This window comes from Pongo abelii, chromosome 5 (genome assembly GCF_028885655.2).
Source record: "Pongo abelii isolate AG06213 chromosome 5, NHGRI_mPonAbe1-v2.0_pri, whole genome shotgun sequence".
NCBI lineage: Eukaryota > Metazoa > Chordata > Mammalia > Primates > Hominidae > Pongo > Pongo abelii.
This window is the reverse complement of record NC_071990.2, coordinates 38366131-38388211: the sequence shown is the minus strand read 5'-3', so window position 1 is coordinate 38388211 and position 22081 is coordinate 38366131. Positions and strand designations below refer to the sequence as shown.

The window sequence follows — 22081 nt, the reverse complement described above, 5'->3', positions numbered from 1 at the left end:
ACAGGCCACATACTCCAATAGGGGCTATGGAAAGTTACAGAGCATCATGTACTCCTGCCTGCTGAGATTTTTTGAGTCTGGCAAGGAAGGGGAGAACAGTGGGAGGAAGGCATGTGTTACACACCCACAAGGTATAAATCTCTAAGTGAGAGAGAATGGAAGTGACTGGAACCAATATGAAACCTCACTGATGTGGGTACTACTCATTTGCAATTTCCAGTAATTCTCTTTGTTTCTAAATTATCTTGGTGTTTCCTACGAACAAATGAGTCTATTAAATGTACAGGCAGTATGGTCTAACTTGGGGGTACATTAAAATTACCTAAAGAACTGCATTTTTACTTTCTAAAGGAGGACTCTAAAGTCCTGGGCTGAGGCCCACGCTTCTTAGAAGTACTCCTTAAGAGGGGAATCACAAACCCAGAAGAAGAAAAGAACCAATATCAGAGTAAAACTAAATGAAACAAAAAAAAAATCACAAAAGATAAATGAAACAAAAAGCTATTTTTTTGAAAAGATAAATAAAATTCATAGGCCATTAACAAGATTAACTAAGAAAAGAAGAGAGAAAAATCCAAATAAGCTAAATAAGAAATGAAACAGGAGAGATTACAACTGACACCACAGAAATGCAGAGGATCAATCAAGGCTACTATGAACACCATTATGCACATAAACTAGAAAAACCTAGACGAGATAGATAAATTCCTGGAAAGATACAACCCTCCTAGCTTACATCAGGAAGAATTAGATACCCTGAACAGACCAATAACAAGCAGTAAGACTGAAATGCTAATTAAAAATATATCAACAAAAAAAGTCCAAGACCAGACGGATTCACAGTGGAATTCTACCAGACATTCAAAGAATTGGTACTAATCCTATTGACACTATTCCACAAGATAAAGAGGAAACCCTCCCCAAATCATTCTATGAAGCCAGTATCACCCTAATACCAAAACCAGGAAAGGACATAACCAAAAAAGAAAACTACAGACCCATATCCCTGATGAACATAGATGCTAAAATCCTTAACAAAATACTAGCTAACCAAATCCAACAACATATCAAAAAGATAATCCACCATGATCAAATGGGTTTCATACCAAGGATGCAGGGATGGTTTAACATACTCAAGTCAATAAATGGGATATACCACACAAACATAATTGAAAACAAAAATCACATGATCATCTCAGTAGATGCAGAAAAAGCATTCAACAAAATCCAGCATCATTTTATGATTAAAACTCTTACCAAAATCAGCATACAAGGAATACACCTCAATATAATAAAAGCCATCTATGACAAGCCCGCAGCCAATAAAATACTGAATGGGGAAAAGTTGAAAGCATTCCCTCTGAGAACTGGAACTAGACAAGGATGCCCACTGTCACCACTCCTCTTCAACATTGTACTGGAAGTCCTAGCAAGAGCAATCAGACAAGAGAAAGAAATAAAGGGCATCCAAATCATTAAAGAGGAAGTCAAACTGTCACTGTTTGCTGATGGATGATATGATCGTTCACCTAGAAAACTCTAAAGACTCCTCTAGAAAGCTCCTAGAACTGATTAAATAAATTGGCAAGTTTCTGGATACAAAATTAATGTACACAAATCAGCAGCTCTCAAATAAAGAACTCAACCCCTTTTACAGTAGCTGCAAAAACAAAACAAACAAAAAAAACCCACCAAAATGGAAACTTAGGAATACACCTAACCAAGGAGATGAAAGACCTCCACAAGGAAAACTACAAACACTGCGGAAAGAAATCATAGACAACATAAACAAATGGAAACACATCCCATGCTCATGGATGGGTAGAATCAATACTGTGAAAATGACCATATTGCCAAAAGCAATCTAAAAATTCAGTGCAATTCTCATCAAAGTACCACCATCATTCTTCACAGAACTAGAAAAAACAATCCTAAAATTCACATGGAAAAAAAAAAGCCCGCATATCCAAAGCAAGTCTAAGTAAAAAGAACAAATCTGGAGGCATCACATTATCTGACTTCAAACTAAACTATAAGGCCGTAGTCACCAAAACAGCATAGTAATGGCATAACAAAAGGCACACAGACCAACGGAAAACAACAGAGAACCTACAAATAAACCCGAATACTTAGAGTCAACTGACCTTTGACAAAACAAAAACATAAAGTGGTGAAAGGACACGCTTTTCAACAAATGGTGCTAGGATAATTGGCTAGCCACATGTAGGAGAATGAAACTGGATCCCCATCTCTCACCTTATACAAAAATCAACTCAAGATGGGTTAAAGACTTAAATCTAAGACCTAAAACTATAAAAATTCTAGAAGATAACATTGGAAAAACCCCTCTAGACATTGGCTTAGGCAAAGATTTCATGACCAAGAACCCAAAAGCAAATGCAATAAAAACAAAAATAAACTGCTGGGACTTAATTAAACTAAAGAGCTTTTGCACAGCAAAAGGAACAGTCACCATAGTAAACAGACAACCCACAGAGTGGGAGAAAATCTTTACAATCTATACATCTGACAGAGGACTAATATCCAGAATCTACAATGAACTCAAACAAATCAACAAGAAAAAAATCCCATCAAAAAGTGGGCGAAGAACATGAATAGAAAATTCTCAGAAGAAGATATACAAATGGCCAACAAACATATGAAAAAATGCTCACCATCATTAATGATTAGAGAAGGGCAAATCAAAACCACAATGCAATACTACCTTACTCCTGCAAGAATGATCATAATCAAAAACTCAAAACATAATAGATGTTGCTGTACATGCAGTAAACAGGGAACACTTTTACACTGCTGGTGGTACAATTACTATGGAAAACAGTGTGGAGGTTCCTTTAAAAACTAAAAGTAAAACTACCATTGATCCAGCAATCCCACTACTGGGTATCTACCCAGAGGAAAAGAAGTCATTATACAAAAAAGATACTTGCACATGGATGTTTATAGTAGCACAATTTGCAATTGCAAAAATGCAGAACCAACCCAAATGCCCATCAATCAATGAGTGGATAAAGAAACTGTGGTGTGTATATATATATATGTGTATATATATATATATATATATATATACACGATAGAATAATACTCAGCCATAAAAGGAATGAATTAATGGCATTTGCAGCAACCTGGATGACACTGGGGACTATTATTCTAAGTGAAGTAACTCAGGAATGGAAAACCAAACATTGTATGTTCTCACTCCTAAGAGGGAGCTAAGCTACAAGGATGCAAAGGGATAGGAATGACACAATGACTTTGGGGACTCGGGGGAAAGGGTGGGAAGGGGGTGAGGGATAAAACACTACAAATAAGATGCAGTGTATATTTCTTGGGTGATGGGTGCACCAAAATCTCACAAATTACCACTAAAGAACTTACTCATGTAAACAAACAACATCTGTTCCCCAATAGCCTATGGAAATAAAAATTTTAAAAGAGGGGAATCACAGGAAGAATCTATTAGGATGACTAAGAGTACCTAGTAGCAGGTATTTGCATACAATGTGCTTAACATAAATTAGTTTTAACTACACATTAAAGGCTTTGGAAAGGACATGTCTTTGGTAAAACTTCGTGAGTAATTTATTATTAATCTGAAAGAAAACATTTTAAAAAATCCGATTATTTTGACTAAATACTAACTACTACGCGCACGCGCGCGCGTGTATGTGCGTGCACACGTGTGTGTGTGTGTGTGTGTTTGCCATAACTGGCCTTATTTGGTGGTTCTGCTGCAAAGGCTCCACACAGGGTCCCAAGTCCTGGGCAAGGTTTTAGAGGCTGAATCAACAAGAAGAAGTTAAGAGAGTCTGGTGAATTTGGAAGAAAGACCAAGAAATGTGGGTACTTCAGAAGAGATATTCTGGGTTCAACAGAGACTACAGGGCAGGAAGATGTGACAGGAAGGTACAGTGAGTGTGTAAACCTAAGCTGAAGGAAATCTAAGCTGAAGGAAGGGAGGAGCAGGCACTGCCATGAGGGGTCCCTGGGCAGAAACTCTTCAGCAGGCCTTGAAGTTTAGTTCAGGGGATACATGGAATACCACTATTTAGCACACAGGTGTGATCTGAGGTGAGGGACCACCTTTTCAATCTTGGTTTTCTCATTTATTTAAAAAAAAAAAAAAAAGGAGATGAGACTAAATGATTACTATAAATGATTACTAAGGCTCCTTCTAATTCTGGTGGTACGTGATTCTATTATCTACACACAAATTTTCATGCCTTTAATTCAAACAAAGCATTTCTAAACATCTCTCACTGTGGCTTGCTTTCATCACCTCAAGTGAGTATAGCTCAGGACAGCTATCTTGGGTGTCTCTTATGATGCTGGTTTAAAAATAAGAGGGCCAAGCTCAGGTTGCAGGCTTTCACCACTCTAGCTAGACACACGTGTGACATATGACTATCAACATAGGGAATATGCTTCATCTGCAAACAGAAATGAGTCTATGGGATGGCAAAACTCTTTAGAACACAGCTTTGTTGACCAATTATAGGCTACATGGTAGCCTACCATGGGTTAAATAATCATCTGTTTTTGGTGAACATATTTGAACATTTCCCATGTTTTCCTAGAATGTATTAATCAGCTACAACCTGTGGGGGGCAGCTATGAAAAATCTATAGCTGAATCATACTTAGTGATGAAATGTAATGTTTTCTACCTAAGATCAAGGAAAAGGCAAGGATGACTCCGCTTCTATTCAACATCATGCTGGAGGTGCAATAAGGCAAGAAAAAGAAATAAAAGGCATATAGATTGGAAAGGAGTAAAACTGTATTTGCAGATGACATGATCATGGATGTAGAAAATCCTAAGGAATCGAGAGCTAACAAGTTAAATTTAGCAAGTCTGCAGTATTAAAAAGGTGATATAAAATGATATATTTCTAAGTGGTAGCAAAAAAAAAAACCAATTTAAAAATAAAACTTTTAAATTCCACTCACAATATCATCACAAACTAAAATATTTAGAAATAAATTTAACAAGCTATGCATTGAAAATATAAAATGTGGCTGAGAAACACCTAAATAGAGAGACATATCATATTGATGAGTTATAATATTAAGATGGCAATTTTGCGAATCTTTTTGTAAACATGGTTAAAATTTTAAAGTGTGAGCAGACTCTTCATAAAAGAAGATATATGAGTGACCAAAGAACATATAAAAAATATGTTCAACATCATTGGTCATTAGGGAAATACAAATTAATATACCATAATGAGATACTACTACACAGCCACTAGAATACCTAAAATTAAAAAGACTGACAATATTAAATGTTGGCGAGAACAGGAAGAAACTGGAACCCTAATGCATTGCTAATGGAAATATAAAATGATATAAGCTTGGAAAAGATCTTGGAAGTTTCTTAAAATGTTAAAGACACACTTACCATTTAACCTGGCAATTCCATGCCTATGTATATACCCAAGAGAAATTAAAACACATGTCCACACAAGACTTCTGCACAAATGCAGCTCTATTCATAATGGCCCCAAACTGGCAACAACCCAAGTGTATGTCAACTGGCAAATGGATAAACACATGTGGTATATCCATACAATGAAATAATACTCAGCATTAAAGAGGAATGAACTACTGATATATAATATGGATGAATTTCAAAAACAACACACTATGTAGGTATGAATCCATTGATATTAAAATCGTAGAAAAGGTGAAACTATAGCAAGAGAAAGCAGACTTTAAGTGGTTGGCTGGGGCTGGGGTGGGAGAGAATATCAATCGACTGAAAAGGGGCATGAGGGAACTTTTTGGGATGACGGAAGTATTGTACAACTGAATTTGGTGATGGCTGTACAACTTACACAAATCTACTAAAACTCATTCAACTTCTGAAAAAAGATTTTAAAAAGAAATTAAAAATGTAATAACTAAAAAATCAGGGTCTGAAACAAGATTAAAGAAATAAAGTAATAAAACTCATTCAACCATAAAATGGGCAAATTTTATGGTATGTAAGTTATTTCTCAAAAAGCTGTTTAAAAAACTTTACTAAACAAAGAATTATCTAAAGCTATTTACTACTGGAACTAAAATAAAAGACACTAATAATTCACTTCCTTTTATAATAATTTTTCTCCCCATAAAAAAAGGTATTCTAAGCAGGATAACCTATCCAAATACCTTTTGGTAACACTATTATTGTGCTGTTACTGCCACTAATATTAGACTATAGCAGTAGCTGCAAGTATGCTAAAAAGATGGAAACTTATCTCATGCCATAGGATAACGGTCTTCTGCCATACCTGTCAGTATGGGATGGGTGGGGATGTGACACAGGCTGCAGCGGATGTGCCCTGCACATTCGGTCTTGTAAGAAGAGCTCAGTCTTTGATACTCCTTTGCTTAGGGAGGAGGAGCTCTTCATGTTTCTGACATCTCTCTATGGCCCTGTCAAAGAACATATGGTAGGCTGGGTCTCTGGGACAGTCCTGCACTAATGGGCTAAATACATGGAGTTCGTGTTCAGTAAAAGGTTTCATTTGTTTTGCTCTAACATCTCAAGTTGCAATTTACAGAGGAGCAGCAGAGGGACTGACTAATCTATTTGGTTTTAGACTGGAACACTTACACATCAAACATTAAATGGGGAATATAGATAGCATACTTATGTTTAGGTAAAAAGTACAGTGAGAGTGAAGGGAGGAGTATAGCAAAGGAAGAAAATTTTCTCAGAATTTGCCTCAAGATTTCTAATTACCCTTAGCTCTCACATATATAATAACTCCCAACAAAAGGTTGTGGAATTTTTTTTTCCTTTTGGGGGGATGGATGGGACACCTCCTTCTCTTGAGTCACAGGTAACATACATCCCAATTGTTGCTGTCTTAGGAGTACTCTAGAAGCTTTAGTCTTTCATCACCCAGACTCAGCATATAAACAGGAGTTCCTAAAGGCTGGGGTCTTTTGCTTAACCATGCTCTTGAGAGGTGACAGCGTGCTGGCAGCCCTTGCAGCCCTCGCTCACTCTCGGCGACTCCTCGGCCTCAGCGTCTGCTCTGGCCATGCTCAGGGAGCCCTTCAGCCCGCCACTGCACTGTGGGGGCCCCTCTCTGGGCTGGTTGAGACCAGAGCCAGCTCCCTCAGCTTGCAGGGAGGTGTGGAGGGAGAGGCGCCGGCCGGAACCTGGGCTACGCGTGGCGCTTGCGGGCCAGCTGGAGTTCCAGATGGGTGTGGGCTTGGCAGCCCCCGCACTCGGAGCGCCCCAGGCAGTGAGGGGCTTAGCACCCAGGCCAGTAGCTGCAGAAGGTGCACCAGATCCCCCAGCAGTGCTGGCCCACCGGCACTGCCCTCGATTTCTCACCAGGCCTTAGCTGCCTCCCCACAGGGCAGGGCTCTGGACCTACAGCTTGCCATGCCTGAGCCTCCCCCCACGCCCGGCCCCTGCTGTGGGCTCCTGCGAGGCCTGAGCCTCCCCTACGAGCGCCGCCCCCTGCTCCACGGCGCCGGGTCCCATCGACCGCCCAAGGGCTGAGGATTGTGGCGCACGGCGCAGGACTGGCAGGCAGCTCCACCTGCGGCCCCAGTGCAGTATCCACTGGGTGAAGCCAGCTGGGCCCGAGTCTAGTGGGGACTTGCAGAACTTTTACGTCTAGCTAAGTGATTGCAAATACATCAATCAGCACTCTGTCTAGTTCAAGGTTTGTAAATACACCAATCAGCACTCTGTATCTAACTGATCTAGTGGGGAGGTGGAGAACTTTTGTGTCTAGCTCAGGGATTGTAAACGCACCAGTCAGCACCCTGTCAAAACAGACCAACTGGCTCTCTGTAAAATGGACCAATCAGCAGGATGTGGGTGGGGCCAGATAAGAGAATAAAAGCAGGCTGCCTGAGCCAGCAGTGGCAACCTACTCGGGTCCCCTTCCACACTGTGGAAGCTTTGTTCTTTCGCTCTTTGCAATAAATCTTGCTGCTGCTCACTCTTTGGGTCCGCACTGCCTTTATAACCTGTAACACTCACTGCAAAGGTCTGCAGCTTCACTCCTGAGGCCAGTGAGACCACGAACCCACAGGGAGGAATGAACGACTCTGGATGGGAGGAATGAACAACTCCAGACACGCCGCCTTAAGAGCTGTAACACTCACCAGGAAGGTCTGCAGCTTCACTCCTGAAGCCAGCAAGACCACGAACCCACCAGAAGGAAGAAACTCTGAACATCAGAAGGAACAAACTCCAGACACATCACCTTTAAGAACTGTAACACTCACCGCGAGGGTCCGCAGCTTCATTCTTGAAGTCAGTGAGACCAACAACCCACCAATTCTGGACACATTTTCGTGACCCAGATGGACACAGTCTCTCCCTATAACTCATGGTAGAGCATGGACTCTCCACACAATGGCAATAATGATAACATGTCACCAGTCAAATCAGTTTTGGCCATAATAAAAGATCTCAGGTGTTTCTCTGCATAACAGGGTTTTCTGGTGGATCTAGGCTAGAACACTGTGAACAGAATAAGGCTTTTTATAAGAACATACTGCCTCACTTTCCTTTAGAGACACAGGACAGAATGCCAAATGTTCCTGACAGGTTCACACTTGAATAAGAATTAAAATTAAGGCACAGACACGTGGGCTGATTTCTGATGCTGGTGAAATGGATCAGCCTGGTAATGCATGTCCCCAACATGTGTCCTAATCACTGCAGCTCCTTGCCCCACTCTAGACCTTACGGATATCACTGTTTGTTCACTGTGCAGCCCCCTGCAGTGGCAGCAACAGTTGTGACACACGCGTATTCCTTTTCACTCAATCAGTTCACATTCTCTCTAGATCATTCCATTGAAAAGATTCAACAACCTCCATGGCTTTCCAACATGTTTCATGTTTCTAAAAGTCAGATTAGATCGTGTTGACTGTATTCAAAACTATTGATGGCTTCTCACTATAAACTAACATCCAAACTCCTCAGCCTGGAATCTGGAATCCTTTTCCTCCCTTTCTAACAGTCTGTCCTCATTTGACTCCAAGACTTCATCCAGCTGAACAGAGTTCATCTCCTAAATATCAGCTTTGCCCAAGCATCCACTCATTTCCCATATCTGAGTCCCAATCTTCCTTTAAAGCCCCATTTGTAAAAGCCTGTCCAAAATCTTGAGTTGGAATTAATCTCTCCCTCTCCTTATCACTATAAGGCTTATATCACTATATAGGCTTATACCTTATACTTATACCTTGATAAATGCTTATGGTAGGCTGTTCCAGTTATTTTATGTATGTCTGCCTTCCTCTTGGGCCTGGCAAATACCTACTTGAGTACATATTAAAATCACTTTGGGGGTCCTTGGAGAAGTGGCTGATTCCAGGATTGGGGAAATTTAGGGACACATGCTGTTACGTCAAAGAATAAGGGAATGCTCCCAAATCCTCCCCCCACCACTGAAGAAAGATGGGAAGTATGCCACAAGAGCACAGGAGCCAGCAGAAAAATAACTTCCACTGGCTAAATCCAGGACAATTTGAGCACCAAAATAATTAAGTCCAGCTGGTTGTCCATATCCATGGGTTCTGCACTCAACAACCACAGATCAAAAATGTAGTTAGGTCTATGATGGTTGTGTCTGCACTGACACAGATTTTTTCTTTTTGTCATTATTCTCTAAACAACACAGCATGTAACAATTTACATAGCATTTACATTGTATTAGGTATTCTAGGTAATCTAGAGATGACAAAGTATATGAGAGGATGTACGTAGGTTATGTGCAATGCTACACCATTTTATATCAGGGACTTAGGCATCCTTGAATTTGGTATCCATGGGAGGCTCTGGAGCCGATTCCCCGCAGATACCAGGCGACAACTGTACCATAACAAATCATAAACCATTAAAAAAGATAAGAGCCCATGAGTCCATGCCAGTAACAGATAAATAAATGGGGGAGAGGAGGTGGCTTCACTTATAGAAGAATGCTGAGTGCCAAATCATAAATGCTGAGGGAGTGCTAGAGTTAGTAAATCATCATTTTGCAACCCTCCTAGCAGAGACTGGCTTAGGCAAGAATCATCAATGGATGATGAATCTAGGGAAAATTTTTACAAGGAGCAGAGCATTTACTTGGTCTTAAAGTGTTTTCCCACAGATTGGTTTATAGGTGCAAGGGGAAAAACAGTAACTACATAGTGGAGAAACCAGGGAATGCCCTCACTAGGTGGGTATACCAAAATTAACATCAACAATGAGGGCTGATGGACATCTGTGCCTCCCATAAAACCCTGAGAAGGATGCATGATTATTTATGTAGTAGTCTGGGTGAGAATTCGTAGCCTGAATCTAATTATGAAGAAATATCAGAATAAGGCGTGTTCTATTAAAACCCCAAATAAAGAGTGTTCTACTAAAAAATAGGTGAGGGGAGGGATAGAGCGTTGTATTCTTTAAAAATGTCAGTATCATAAAAAAACAGAAAGGCTGTGAAAACATTCCATGGGAACTTGTTCTACCAAATCAGAACCTTTGGGTGTGGGTCCCAACAATCTGTTTTTAACATGCCCTCCAGGTAAATTGTGATGCTCACTCAAGTTTTGGTTCTTGTTTTTTGTTGTTTGTTTTTTAGTTTTTAAGAGACATGGTCTTTGTTGCCCATGCTGCAGTGCAGTGGTGTGACCAAGACTCACTGCAGCCTCGAACTCCTGGGCTGAAAGCCATCCTCCCACCTTGGCCTCCCAAGTAGCTGGGACCACAGGGTTGCACCATCTTGCCTGGCAATAATTTTTCATAGAGACAGGGTCTTACTATGTTGCCCATCTCTACAAAAAAAAGAGACGGGCAACAAGCTGGTCTTGAACTCCTGGCCTCAAGGGATTCCCCCACCTTGGCCTCCTAAAGTCTTGGGATTACAGGCATGAGCCACCACACCAGGCCCCTACTCAAGCTTGAAACCACAGATCTAGACTGTAAGCTCTTAGATTCTGTATTTATAGCTCCTATAGTCCCCACAAAACCTAAGAAAATGCTTTCTGCATATTCAGATTTCAATAAATGCTTGATGAATTTGGTTTGACAGTGAATAATAAGGCAGCAATGACCACTGAGGCACTTGGAGATGATCAACTACTCCAGAGGCCCCAGCTAACATATCACTTCAGGTTTCTAAAGTGAATAGAAAACTTATTTTGAAAACAATAAAGGATGTCAGATTACTCAGGAGGTTAATAAAAGCACTATTGTTCCCAAAGGGAGCTTATCCACTTAAGTTTGTTAATGCACCATCAATTGAAAATATGTTAAAACTTACACTCTTCAACTGGTATTTAAAAATTAGTTCTGCAGTTCTAGCAAGCATTGCACAGTGATTAAGAAGCCAAGAAGGCCGGGCGTGGTGGGTCATGCCTGTAATCCTAACACTTTGGCAGGCCGAGGCAGGTGGACTGACTGAGCTCAGGAGTTCAAGACCAGCCTAGGCAACATGATGAATCCCGTCTGTACTAAAATACAAAAAATTAGCCAGGCGTGGTGGCGTGCACCTGTAGTCCCAGCTACTAGGGAGGCTGAGGCAGGAGAACTGCTTGAACCTGGGAGGCAGAGGTTGCAGTGAGCTGAGATCGTGCCACTGCACTCCAGCCTGGGCGACTCCGTCTCCACAAAAAAAAAAAAAAAAAAAAAAAAAAAAAAGGAAGCCAAGCTATGTGTATCATGCAAGATCTGCTCAGAGAAGACAGCATTCTTGTGGCTGTGACATGGCCCAGATTTGATGAAGATGGCCAAATTGCAGAAGAACATCCTCTAGGTGTCAATTCAGGAGACAAGACTCCTGCAATGACAATGAGCTGATCAATTTGCCTACTGAGTAGAAAATGAAACAAATAGATCCATTTTCAGGCAACTGTTTTCTATCTTGAGAAGTTAAACTATTGAAGATGCTCTAAGATGCAGGATATCATCCCAGCCTCGCAACCACATGCCTTTTCTAATTGGCACCCTGAAAGATTTCACAGGAAAAGGGTGTTACTTTGGTATTGTTGACTTAAAGGTTGTCTAGTCACAGTGAGGCAGAGGAGAATTCCTCTTCAAAATTTCTCCTTATTGAAAGCCCATGGAGTGTCTTGGCAATTAACAATTCCTATCACCTCTAGCTGTTCCCTATGTAAGAAGGCTCAGAACTCGCCTTACAAATTGCTCTTTTGAAGATCAAAGGGAAGCTGAATGTGTCTGTGTGTGCTCTCGATGAGACTGTAATTTAATGGAATTTTTAGAGAAGGCCTCACTGGCAGTGTTTGGATGACAGCCCTGGGGCAGAGGATTCAGGGGAGCTTGGCCACTCTTCCCTTTGGAGCGTCTTCCCTGCCTTTAATTGGCAACTCATTAGAAATTAATGAAAATGACATCCTCTGTTCTTTCTGCTCTAGGCATCGAATGCTACAAAAAGGCCCATCACAATTCCTAACACATTCAATTTATATAGCAACGGCTCTTAAGCATTATTTATGAGATGTGAATTTCTTGTCAGCAGTTAATAACCTGTACAGAATGGAAGGCAAATGGAAGAAAAGATTGCGAATATATATTTAAAAAAAGATTTTCTGCAGTGAAGAAGTGTTCTGTTTGAGCTCAAACTACCTTCCTGAGTCTTCACTTTCCGTAGTAAATTACTGTGTTATCCCCCCTCTAAAACCTTTCAGGGCAGTTAAACATCTCTCCAACATCCATGCATCCTCAAGGAAATAACAGTACAACTCACCCTTTCCTAGAGAGATCCAAGCAGGCAGGAGGAACACAAGAGCTCTTTGTCAAAAACAGTCCCAGACTTTTTTATGGCATGTTCTCCCATTGTTGTCCTTCATCTTTTGAAGGGTGACAGTTGACTCAGTCATTTTTCTAGGCACATAAGTGTAATGCTCTCAGTGGGTCAAACTGAATGCCCAGCTGTCTCTAGGAAAGTTACATCCTGTTGAGACTGCAGAAAGCTCAGGGCTTTCTTCTCCAACAGAAAAGGTCAAATCTCCCTATAAGCAGACTTTCGGAATTGGGCAAAAGCCAAGAGACTACATGTTAGAACATTTAAAAAGGATGCATACTGAAGCAAACCCAATACGCATTTAGCAATCCAGCCTCCCGCCCACAAAGGTTAAGAGCATGGCAGAGTAATCTATATTTACCAGAGATTAGACAAGTTGGCTTTACTTGAGTGAATGTGAAGTCATCTAACATGTATTACTTTTTTTTTTTTTTTTTTTCGGGTGGATGCTAAGACCTTAGGAAATTAGGTAGTTTGCGTCAAAGCTGAAGGGTAAACTGGGAGACCTGGTTACAACATATTTAGTTCTCAGTGCTAAATTGTGAAATCTCCTGTTTGCCTGACAAGAAGAAGAAGCATTAGCCACTGCTGGGGACAAGACAGCATACTTGATAGACCAATTGCTTGATCCGCTATGGCAAATCCTGTGTAATACCCAGGATTCAGTTACTTTCAAGGAAGAAACAAGAACAGAAGGTTCAGCAAAGTCCCACAATTCTAACTGAGGAACAACCAAAAGCCTACGTTACAAAAACAACAGCTAAAATGACCAGGTAGGCTCACAACACTGGTAACAGACTGAACTGCTCAAATTCCCCAAGAGTTCACATGAAGACCAAAGCAAGAATTTGCAGATCACAAAAGATGAGACAGCCTCTTCAGAGTGGAGCGAAGCTGGTTAGCCAGCAGAGCCCAGAGTTTCCTCAGCCATCCACAGTGTCCCTGCCCTACATCACCAAGAATTTAAAATTGCCTGGCAGGGTTGATCGAAATAGCCTAAGAATAAGGTTTTGAACTTACCTGGGCCATATTGCATGCATGAACACACGGACATCTGAAAACTGCTGTCAGCCTCTGTTCCCACCACCTATCCTAACCCTCTTTATGGTTTCCCAAAAATGCTTAGCACTATAACCAAAATGCCCTAAAAACCTTATCTGGTAACATTTAGACTCCCCATGCTGGTTCCGGTTTCTGCAGTTGAATATGCACTTCTAATCTCGTGGAGTACCACATACACCAGAATGTGTAACAAACAGGTATCTGGTCAAAACAGGAATAGGAGTTCCGACTTAGTTTCTATGAAAAGCTAATATCCTCTCTCTTCCTTCCCATTTCCAATAGGGCAGATAATTGAGGAACTGTAGCAGCAAAGGCTGCCGCTTCAGAAGACAGTAAACTTCCAGTGACTATTACTTTATAACTGCTGAGTGAACTATTTAGTCCTGACTGTCAGCAATAGTACTTTTAGGATATCTTCGGCTGTCCCAGAAGTGAAAGAGGGCTTCTAAAGCTCACTTCTCAGAAAGAAAGAAATAGGATTCTCAGAGGCTACAGACAGGTCTCAAAGTCAGCCTGATGACAGCTGAACTGGTCTTCAAACAATTTTATAATATTAGGTTTTAAAACCAGGAAATAAAAACAAGTACAGGAAACTGTAAATCAGCCTAAAATAATGCTGCTACACAATTTCGTTCCTATGTGTCATGATACATGTGGTCAAGAAGAGAGAAAGGGTTGACTTAAGTTTCGTTCCACTGTGGGTAGGCATCCCTGTGCAGCAATTCTAAAAGGTATTATACTACAGCATACAGAAGGAAAGGTGACTGTAAAGCTATTTCAGACTGGGTATATGGTGGCTCATGCCTGTAATCCCAGCACTTTGTGAGGCAGAGGCAACAGGATGGATTCAGCCCAGGAAAAAAAAAAAAAAAAAAAAAAAAGGCTATTTCAAGGTATTAACTGACTAGATGAACTAAGGTTCAAAGGAAATTTTCTAATCAAAGCTTAATTTAACAGGGATATGGAGAAAAAATCTTCCATTTATCATAAATAGTAAGAAGCTCATTCAAAATTAACTTAATATCTGAATTTTATGGTACACACTCCAGAATTTTGCTTGTTTGGTAAACTTCTGAAGTCGTGAGAAGAAACCAGAGTAGTAAGTGGTGGGGGGAAGTTGAAAGCACTAAGCAGTGAGATGTAGTTCTAAGGAGATACGCATTAAGAACAGGGGGATGTTTTTGTCTTTTTTGCATGTGTGAGAATAAAGGGTGTCTAGAGGCAAACATCCTATGCTCCTGATTTCTCAAGCCCCAAACCTATATTGCATGCACTACTGTAGCAAACTTACAGTACTCAGAAGAACGAAAGACTTCAGCCACTTAATTTCCAAAGCTGGGCCAAGGTGTTAAGGATACAGTCTGCATCACGCCACTGGGGGAGATGCTTACCGCAGCGACACGATCCCAATTCCTGCTGCACCAGCTCCAGTTTGGTTTGGCACTGGAAGCACCGACGTCGACTCTTCTGTTTAGATCGACTGGTTTCCTCAGACCGTTCCGTATTCTCCAGTAGTCGTGGCCGTTTTACTGGTGAAGCCTCATTCTCAGACTGTGAATCTGACCAAAACAACATATTTGGGGATCAGGATTAGTGCTTGGCCTGGCAAGCACAGTTGATTAATGTATTTCCAGGCATTCTCCTGACCGGGCTACTGCCCTTGTCCAGGAATCAGACCCATGAGAGCCAGCTGTGACTTGCTTGGTTTATACTGCACAAACCATGACAAACTTTTACCTTTAGTGCTGACTTCTAACAAGCTAGGCCTGAGCTGGAGAGGAGGGTGCGGGTGGCTCAACAAAAACCAGTTCTATGTTGTTGTTTTTAAAAAGAGCTGAGATTCTATGAGGAGACCATTCCAGCTAGAAATGGGGTCCTGTCTTTGTATTCCCTTGCTGAGACCTAGATGCTTACTGCCTGTATTGGTTAGGTATCTTTTCTTGGGCACTTGCTTGTCCTCAAGTAGACCATAATTCTTTAGAGATGGGACTATGTCTAATGTATCTCTGTATCGCTATGCTTTCACAATTCCATTCCCAAAGCCAGCGTTTGATGAGTGATCTGTAATCTTTTATAGTAAAACTACTGACGTTTCTACTCTTAAAGACACAAAAGTCAGGTTCTAATACTGACAATTAGTGCAATTTGATTCAGAATGAAGGGGCACCTCTGCTGGTGCACATGCAAGCTGCCCTATGACCTCCACCATGGGGTGGTGCAGCAGCAGCAGCACCAGGCACCCCACCTGGAGGTGGAGCCAAAATGGCAGGTGGAGGGGGGTGTACTCTGTGAGAACTGTGTCTTGCACAACCTCAAAAAAGTAATTAAGATGCAACAAAGCTCTTATCACAGGCAAGGCTATAAACGACTCTTGCCTTCAATAAACTGGGCAGCTCTTTGGGGCTCTGTATTCCTGAAACAGCTGCCTGCATACCCACGATGTACCTCTTACCAAGTTCCAAATTGTTTGTGCTAAATTACCTCTAGAAGGGAGTCTCCTAAACAGTCTTCCTCAAAATAATCCAGATGCCACACCTTCTCACCCCTCTGTCACCCCCACCTTGGTCTAAGCCATGACCAACTCATCAAGCCTACTACAAGAGCCTCTTCACTGGTCTCTCTGCTCATCCCCTTGTCTCTACAGTCTATTGCCACATAGCAGACAAGTGACTCTGTTAAAAATCAAGTTAGAATCATGTTACTTCCCTGCTCAAAACCCTCTAATAGCTCCCCTTGTCGGAGTGAAAGTCCAGATATCATTCCCTTTTATATCTTTGCTCCAACGTCACATTTTCTTTTAAATTTTATTTTGCAAAGTCACATTTTCATTGAAGGCTTCTTCCCTGATCATCACTTCTAGATCACTGAATCCCTATTCTTAGCACTTCTCCTCATGTTTCCCTTTTATTCCTCCACAGCACTTATCTTTAACATTATGCCCTAAAAGAAAGCAAACTCCAAGAGGGCAGGAAATTTCACCTGCTTTGTTCACTGATGTTCCCTCCATGCCTATGGCTCAATAAATATTTCTTGAATGAATGAATTTGTCTCCTAGGCAGTCCTAATCTTCTACTTAAAGTGGCTCTAGTGAGAAGCCACAGCCTGTAGGATGTATTTAAGTGAAGGCTGTCTGTATGCCCTTTCCTAGCCTCCCTGTGTGTGAGGAAGATGCTGCACTTCACCCAAGATTGTCCAGTGGACCCCGATGGTGATGCTGGTAGTTTGCTCATAGTCCCCCAGCCCTGCTGTGCTGTACTGGCATATGGAGGCCCTGCACCATGCTTAGCAACTACAGACTTCATTTTTCATCTCATTTAATTCTTCCAGTCCTACATGACATTTTGCCCCAATACAAACCAACTAAATAAGGCCTCTGATGAAAACAATTGAAGGCAAGTTCAGCCTATTTCCCAGCTCTGCTAAGCAAAGCCGTCTAGGCCCAGTCAGTGTGGTGACTAAGGTGGCCACAGATAGGGCAGGCGCTCTCCCTTCTTCTACAAGAGCAACAAGCAACAATTTAAATATAAATCATTACAAAGCAGTCAGCTGAAAGAAATTCACCTTGTATGAGCCACACTGCTCTCGGGGGGCGGGCGGGGGGGGGGGGGGGTCCTTTTACACAAACCAGCAATGGCTCTATTTGTATCAATAACCCTACTTAGAAATTTTTTTTTTTTTTTGTAACAAGAAAATTCTAGAGTAAAAACTGTAACAAAAAATGTTTTTTTCTGAGACAAAAGTCCTAAATTCAAAGCATCCTTATAGGAAATTACTCCCACTGGGAGGCAGGTGTCAGCACAAGATGGGGAGGCAGCTGAGGCCTTTTCATTATTACTATGATTAAAATCTGGAGGACCTTGGCACAATGCCAGCACACTTCTAATCTAACACAGAACTGCTCAGACCCTGAGCCCCTTTCTTTCACACCTCTGTGTCTGAAAATGCAGAGTTCACATTTAGAGCTCTTTCTACATGAATCTATCCCAAACTGTCAAACATGCTGTCCATCTGCAAAGCACCCACCTCCATTTCTAAAACAAACCTTTCCTGCAAGGAGAAGACAATTTAATTTCACTGTGTCAATGAAGCCGGGGGAAAAAAATAAAAGACAAAAAGAATTTCAGTGTGGCAATATTATCCATAAGGTAACTATGTCCAAGTAAATAAGGGAATTAGATATGTGAAGAAAAATTTTTTTAATGTATGAGTCCTATGGCTGAGAAATAGAATTCATATTTACATAATCACAATCATCAGTGATCACCAAACAACCCACTTTGATGGGACCCCCCAATCCCTACCCTGCAAAGTTAGGAGGCCTGTGCAGTCTTGACCTCTTTTTCTCTTAATTCCCCACCTTATCTGACCAATGGGTATTCAATAGCAACACTAAGAAATGCCTACATGATCCCATGCTGAGATTTTCCTTGATCTATTCCACATTAATATAAAGACCACTGAGTTATTTGTTCTGGTAGGCAGTAGGCATGGAATATTCTTGAACAATGAATCCTAAAGGAGGTTTCTGATGCTGCCACAGCTTCTGGTATGATATACTGGTCATCCTAAAAGAACACCATTAAGCCCTACTCAGTCCTCTGACAATCAATGTCCCAGCATCCATACAAGTCTATGACCAAAGCCATCCATGTATAGAAAGTCTGGGCCCCAGGAAGCAATCCTAGATGATTCTAAAGCAAGGCAGAAGAAATATCTAACAGAATGTGTTATGTTTTAGAATCAAAGAAACTATTCCAGATAGCAAGAGATCCACACCTTTGAAGCTCTGGAATATGCCCACTTACTCTTCCCTAGATGAAGATCTGTTAGATGCTCTCTAATGCTCCCTGCCACCAAGAGCGAAGGTAAATAAGCTTCCAAAACTGCTCACTATCCTCCACAAGCTATTGCCCAAGAAGGTGACTGTGTATGTGTAATTTCTTCGAGAAGCAAATCATTCTCCGGCATTTTCTCACAAGTCAACTTACTGTTTTAATGAGAAGCTAATGAAATAAATAGTAATCTATAGAATCATCCTCACTTGCATAAGAAATTTACATTTCCTCTGCTAATTAGTTAATGAAACCTTTGTGCCATGGGGCAAGTTGCTTAAATAAGAGAAACAGATGTCCAGGGCAGGGGGTTCTAATGACATGATAATGAATTAAATAATTCAACTATTCATTTATAAGTTTTATGTCAATTAGAAAAAGACTATCAGGGAAAAAAAAAAATCCAAACATGGTTGACATTAAAGCAACCATCTACTGCCCATATTTGAATAAATTAACCTGTAATGATTTAGTTTTGCTCACAAATATCATTCCCTGTTACCCTGAAGCACTGCCAATTTCCTGAAAACACCTAACAGTCTACTTGCATACTCTGAACTTGGGCAGTAACAGTTAAATGTGGAGAGAGAGGTGACGAGAAATAACTCTTACATGCAGCTTTAACTGTCAGAAGGAGCGAGTCCTTGCAAGGAGCATGCTCATTAGCAGCAGGAGGAACTCTCGTGCCAAGCTGGAAACCATTCCCACCCCAGGAGTTAACAGTGACTTCTAATTAAGGTCCTTCATAAAGGGCCAACAAAGCAGATTCTTTTTTTCCAGTATGCTTTTACTTGAGAACATAATCTAGTGTAGTAGATATACCCACACAGAGCTGCCACTCCCCCATTCCAGGTTCACAATTCTTGGTACTCACCAGACCCCTGCTTTCTCTGCCAATGTTTAATAGAATGAGAAAGATATCATATCAGATCTAGTCAAAGGACGTCTGATCAAGAATCATAATGTGATTAAATAAGGAAGGAAAATCTTAAGAATAAGGATTTTGCCTATTTAGCTTTCTTGGTTTGAAAGTAACTGCTGCTTAATTTTCAACAGAGAGACAAGTACTACACAGTCCATCTCTCGGTATCCAAGGGAGATTGGTTCCAGGACCCCCCAAGAATACCAAATTCCACAGATGCTCAAGTCCCTTATATAAAATGGCAAAGTATTTGCATATAACCTATACACATCCTCCCGTATACAGCTGACCCTTGAACAACATGGGGTTTGGGGTGCTGACCCCCGTTACAGCTGAAAATTTTCATGTAACTTCTGACTCCCTCAAAACTTAGCTAGTAATAGCCTCCTGCTGACCAGAAGTCTCACTGATAACACACAGACAATTAACACATATTTTGATGTTTTACGTATTACATACTGTATTTTTACAATAAAGTAAACTACAGGAAAAAAAAATTAAGAAAACCGTATGGAAGAGAAAACACAATTTCTCTTCCTTAAGTGAAAGTGGATCATCAAAGTCTTCATCGTTGTTGTCTTCACGCTGACTAGCTGAGGAGGAGACGAAGGAGGAGTGGGGGGCTGGTCTTGCAGTTTCTGGGATGGCAGAAGCAGAAGGAAATCTGTGCATAGTGGACCTGCACAGCTGAAACCCATGTTGTTCAAGCATCAACTGTACTTTAATCTTCTCTAGATTACTTATAATCCCTAATACAATATAAACACTATGTAAATAGTTGTTATACTGTATTATTTAGGGAATAATGACAAAAAAACTACATGTTCAGTACGATACAATCATCCATTTTTTCCCAAATATTTTCAGTCTATGGTTGGTTGAATCCATAGATGTGGAACCCATGGATATAGTGGACTGGCTGTACAGTAATTTTAAAGACATGGAATCTTCTGAAGAGAGGAATTCTTCTAATTGTACTTGCCTAGCCAATCTCAGAAAGTAGTGTTAAGACTTTCAATTTAAGAACACAGTTTAACTGGAAAGCTTAACTGGAGACAACAAACAGAGCTACTTCTTTTAAAATTCTGTTTTGTCTCTGGCAGAAATTCACATTTGTTCCTTACTGTCATTCTTGTCTTTATTACTCATGTTCCCGCCTGAAAATTTCCAAATAAATTGTGTCAGGCCTGTCAAAGCTGAATCTCAATCTCTCTTAATCTCCTGTCACCCTGCAGCTGGCAGCCTGCACACACCCCGTGTGCTAACCATGGCTGTGGCTTCCTGACATCTCAGGCAGACAGGCTTTTAGGCCTCTGTACAAGCCAACACTCACAACACAGAATAGGAGAGTGGGAGAAGCAATGTGGCAACAAAGAGAAGAAAGCCTTCTGCTACTCCCTTTACCCACACCGTCCCTTACTTCTACGAAAGATGAATCTGTTTAATCTCAGGCTCCATGACAGCTTTTGAGGTACTCAATCAGTTTTTTTAGAACCCATCAGTTTCTTGACAGATTGACAGTTGTGATCCCAACAGCCTATGCAAACATCAGTAAGAGCAATAATTAACGAACCCTCACACAATCACTGCTGTTTCTCCTTTGACCATTTAAAAGGAGCTTTAAGCTGGTAAAATCTTTGTCCACGAAAAATACCACACTCTCACTGGAAAAACTGATAAAAGAGGCTTGAAAAAAACCTGCTTTACAGGTACTTTCTGTGTTTCTCCTCATGCTTTGCTTTCAGGGTATATGCTGGGATTAGATTCATCTTCTCCTGACATTTTACTCTGTGTGCCATGAAAGACTTTAAGAGAGAAAACACCTTGCTACCCATTAAAAAAAATTCCCACCTCATTTGACTGGAATTTTCCCTTCCTTTCTTAATGTTTCCAATGACCCTAAAATAATTTTGGAGTAACACATCTGTTGAAAAGCCATTATGTGGACAGAGAACGAGGTTCAAGAGGCTGATTATTAAAATTTTGTGGAGAATGCCATCATCTTCATTTGATATGGAGACGAATCTAGCTTGAAATACTCCTAGGATGCCATGTCCTAGATCATAAACATTTAAAAAGTCAGTTGTTCACAAACTGCCAGGCAGTACGATTCCTAAGCATTAGTCTCCCTCTCCTCCTGGGAACACAAGATTGGGAGATCTGGAATGGCTGATCAGGAAGGCTGACCATCTTGGGAGTGCACCTGAGCTTTGAGGTCTTTGTCCTTAGTATGCTCAAAAAACATACGGCATCAGAAATCTTCTTGGGGCCAACTCTTATCATCTACCAATCAGATTTTGGTCCTCCAGATAGCAACGCAGAAGCTGCTTCTGTGGAGACATTTTTGACTAGAAGACAGCTTAAAGAGCCGCAGAACACACAGAAGTCAGGAGAATAAAATTATCGTATGCTCTTCAGGAGATGAGTACCCAAAACCCCAAAGGTATGTTTTAAAGACTGAGATTAGGT

At 41.0% G+C, this 22081-nt stretch overlaps 1 protein-coding gene across 2 annotated transcripts in view; it reads right to left on the bottom strand.

Annotated features, from left to right (window-relative positions):
* Window positions 1-22081, bottom strand: part of ZFAND3 (zinc finger AN1-type containing 3) — a 317651-nt gene that overhangs the window by 22683 nt on the left and 272887 nt on the right. For both annotated transcript variants that reach the window (XM_002816836.5, XM_054558760.2), the window contains one exon: window positions 15250-15417. In XM_002816836.5, coding sequence (XP_002816882.1) covers window positions 15250-15417 — 168 coding nt within the window. The remainder of the gene's footprint in view (window positions 1-15249; window positions 15418-22081) is intronic.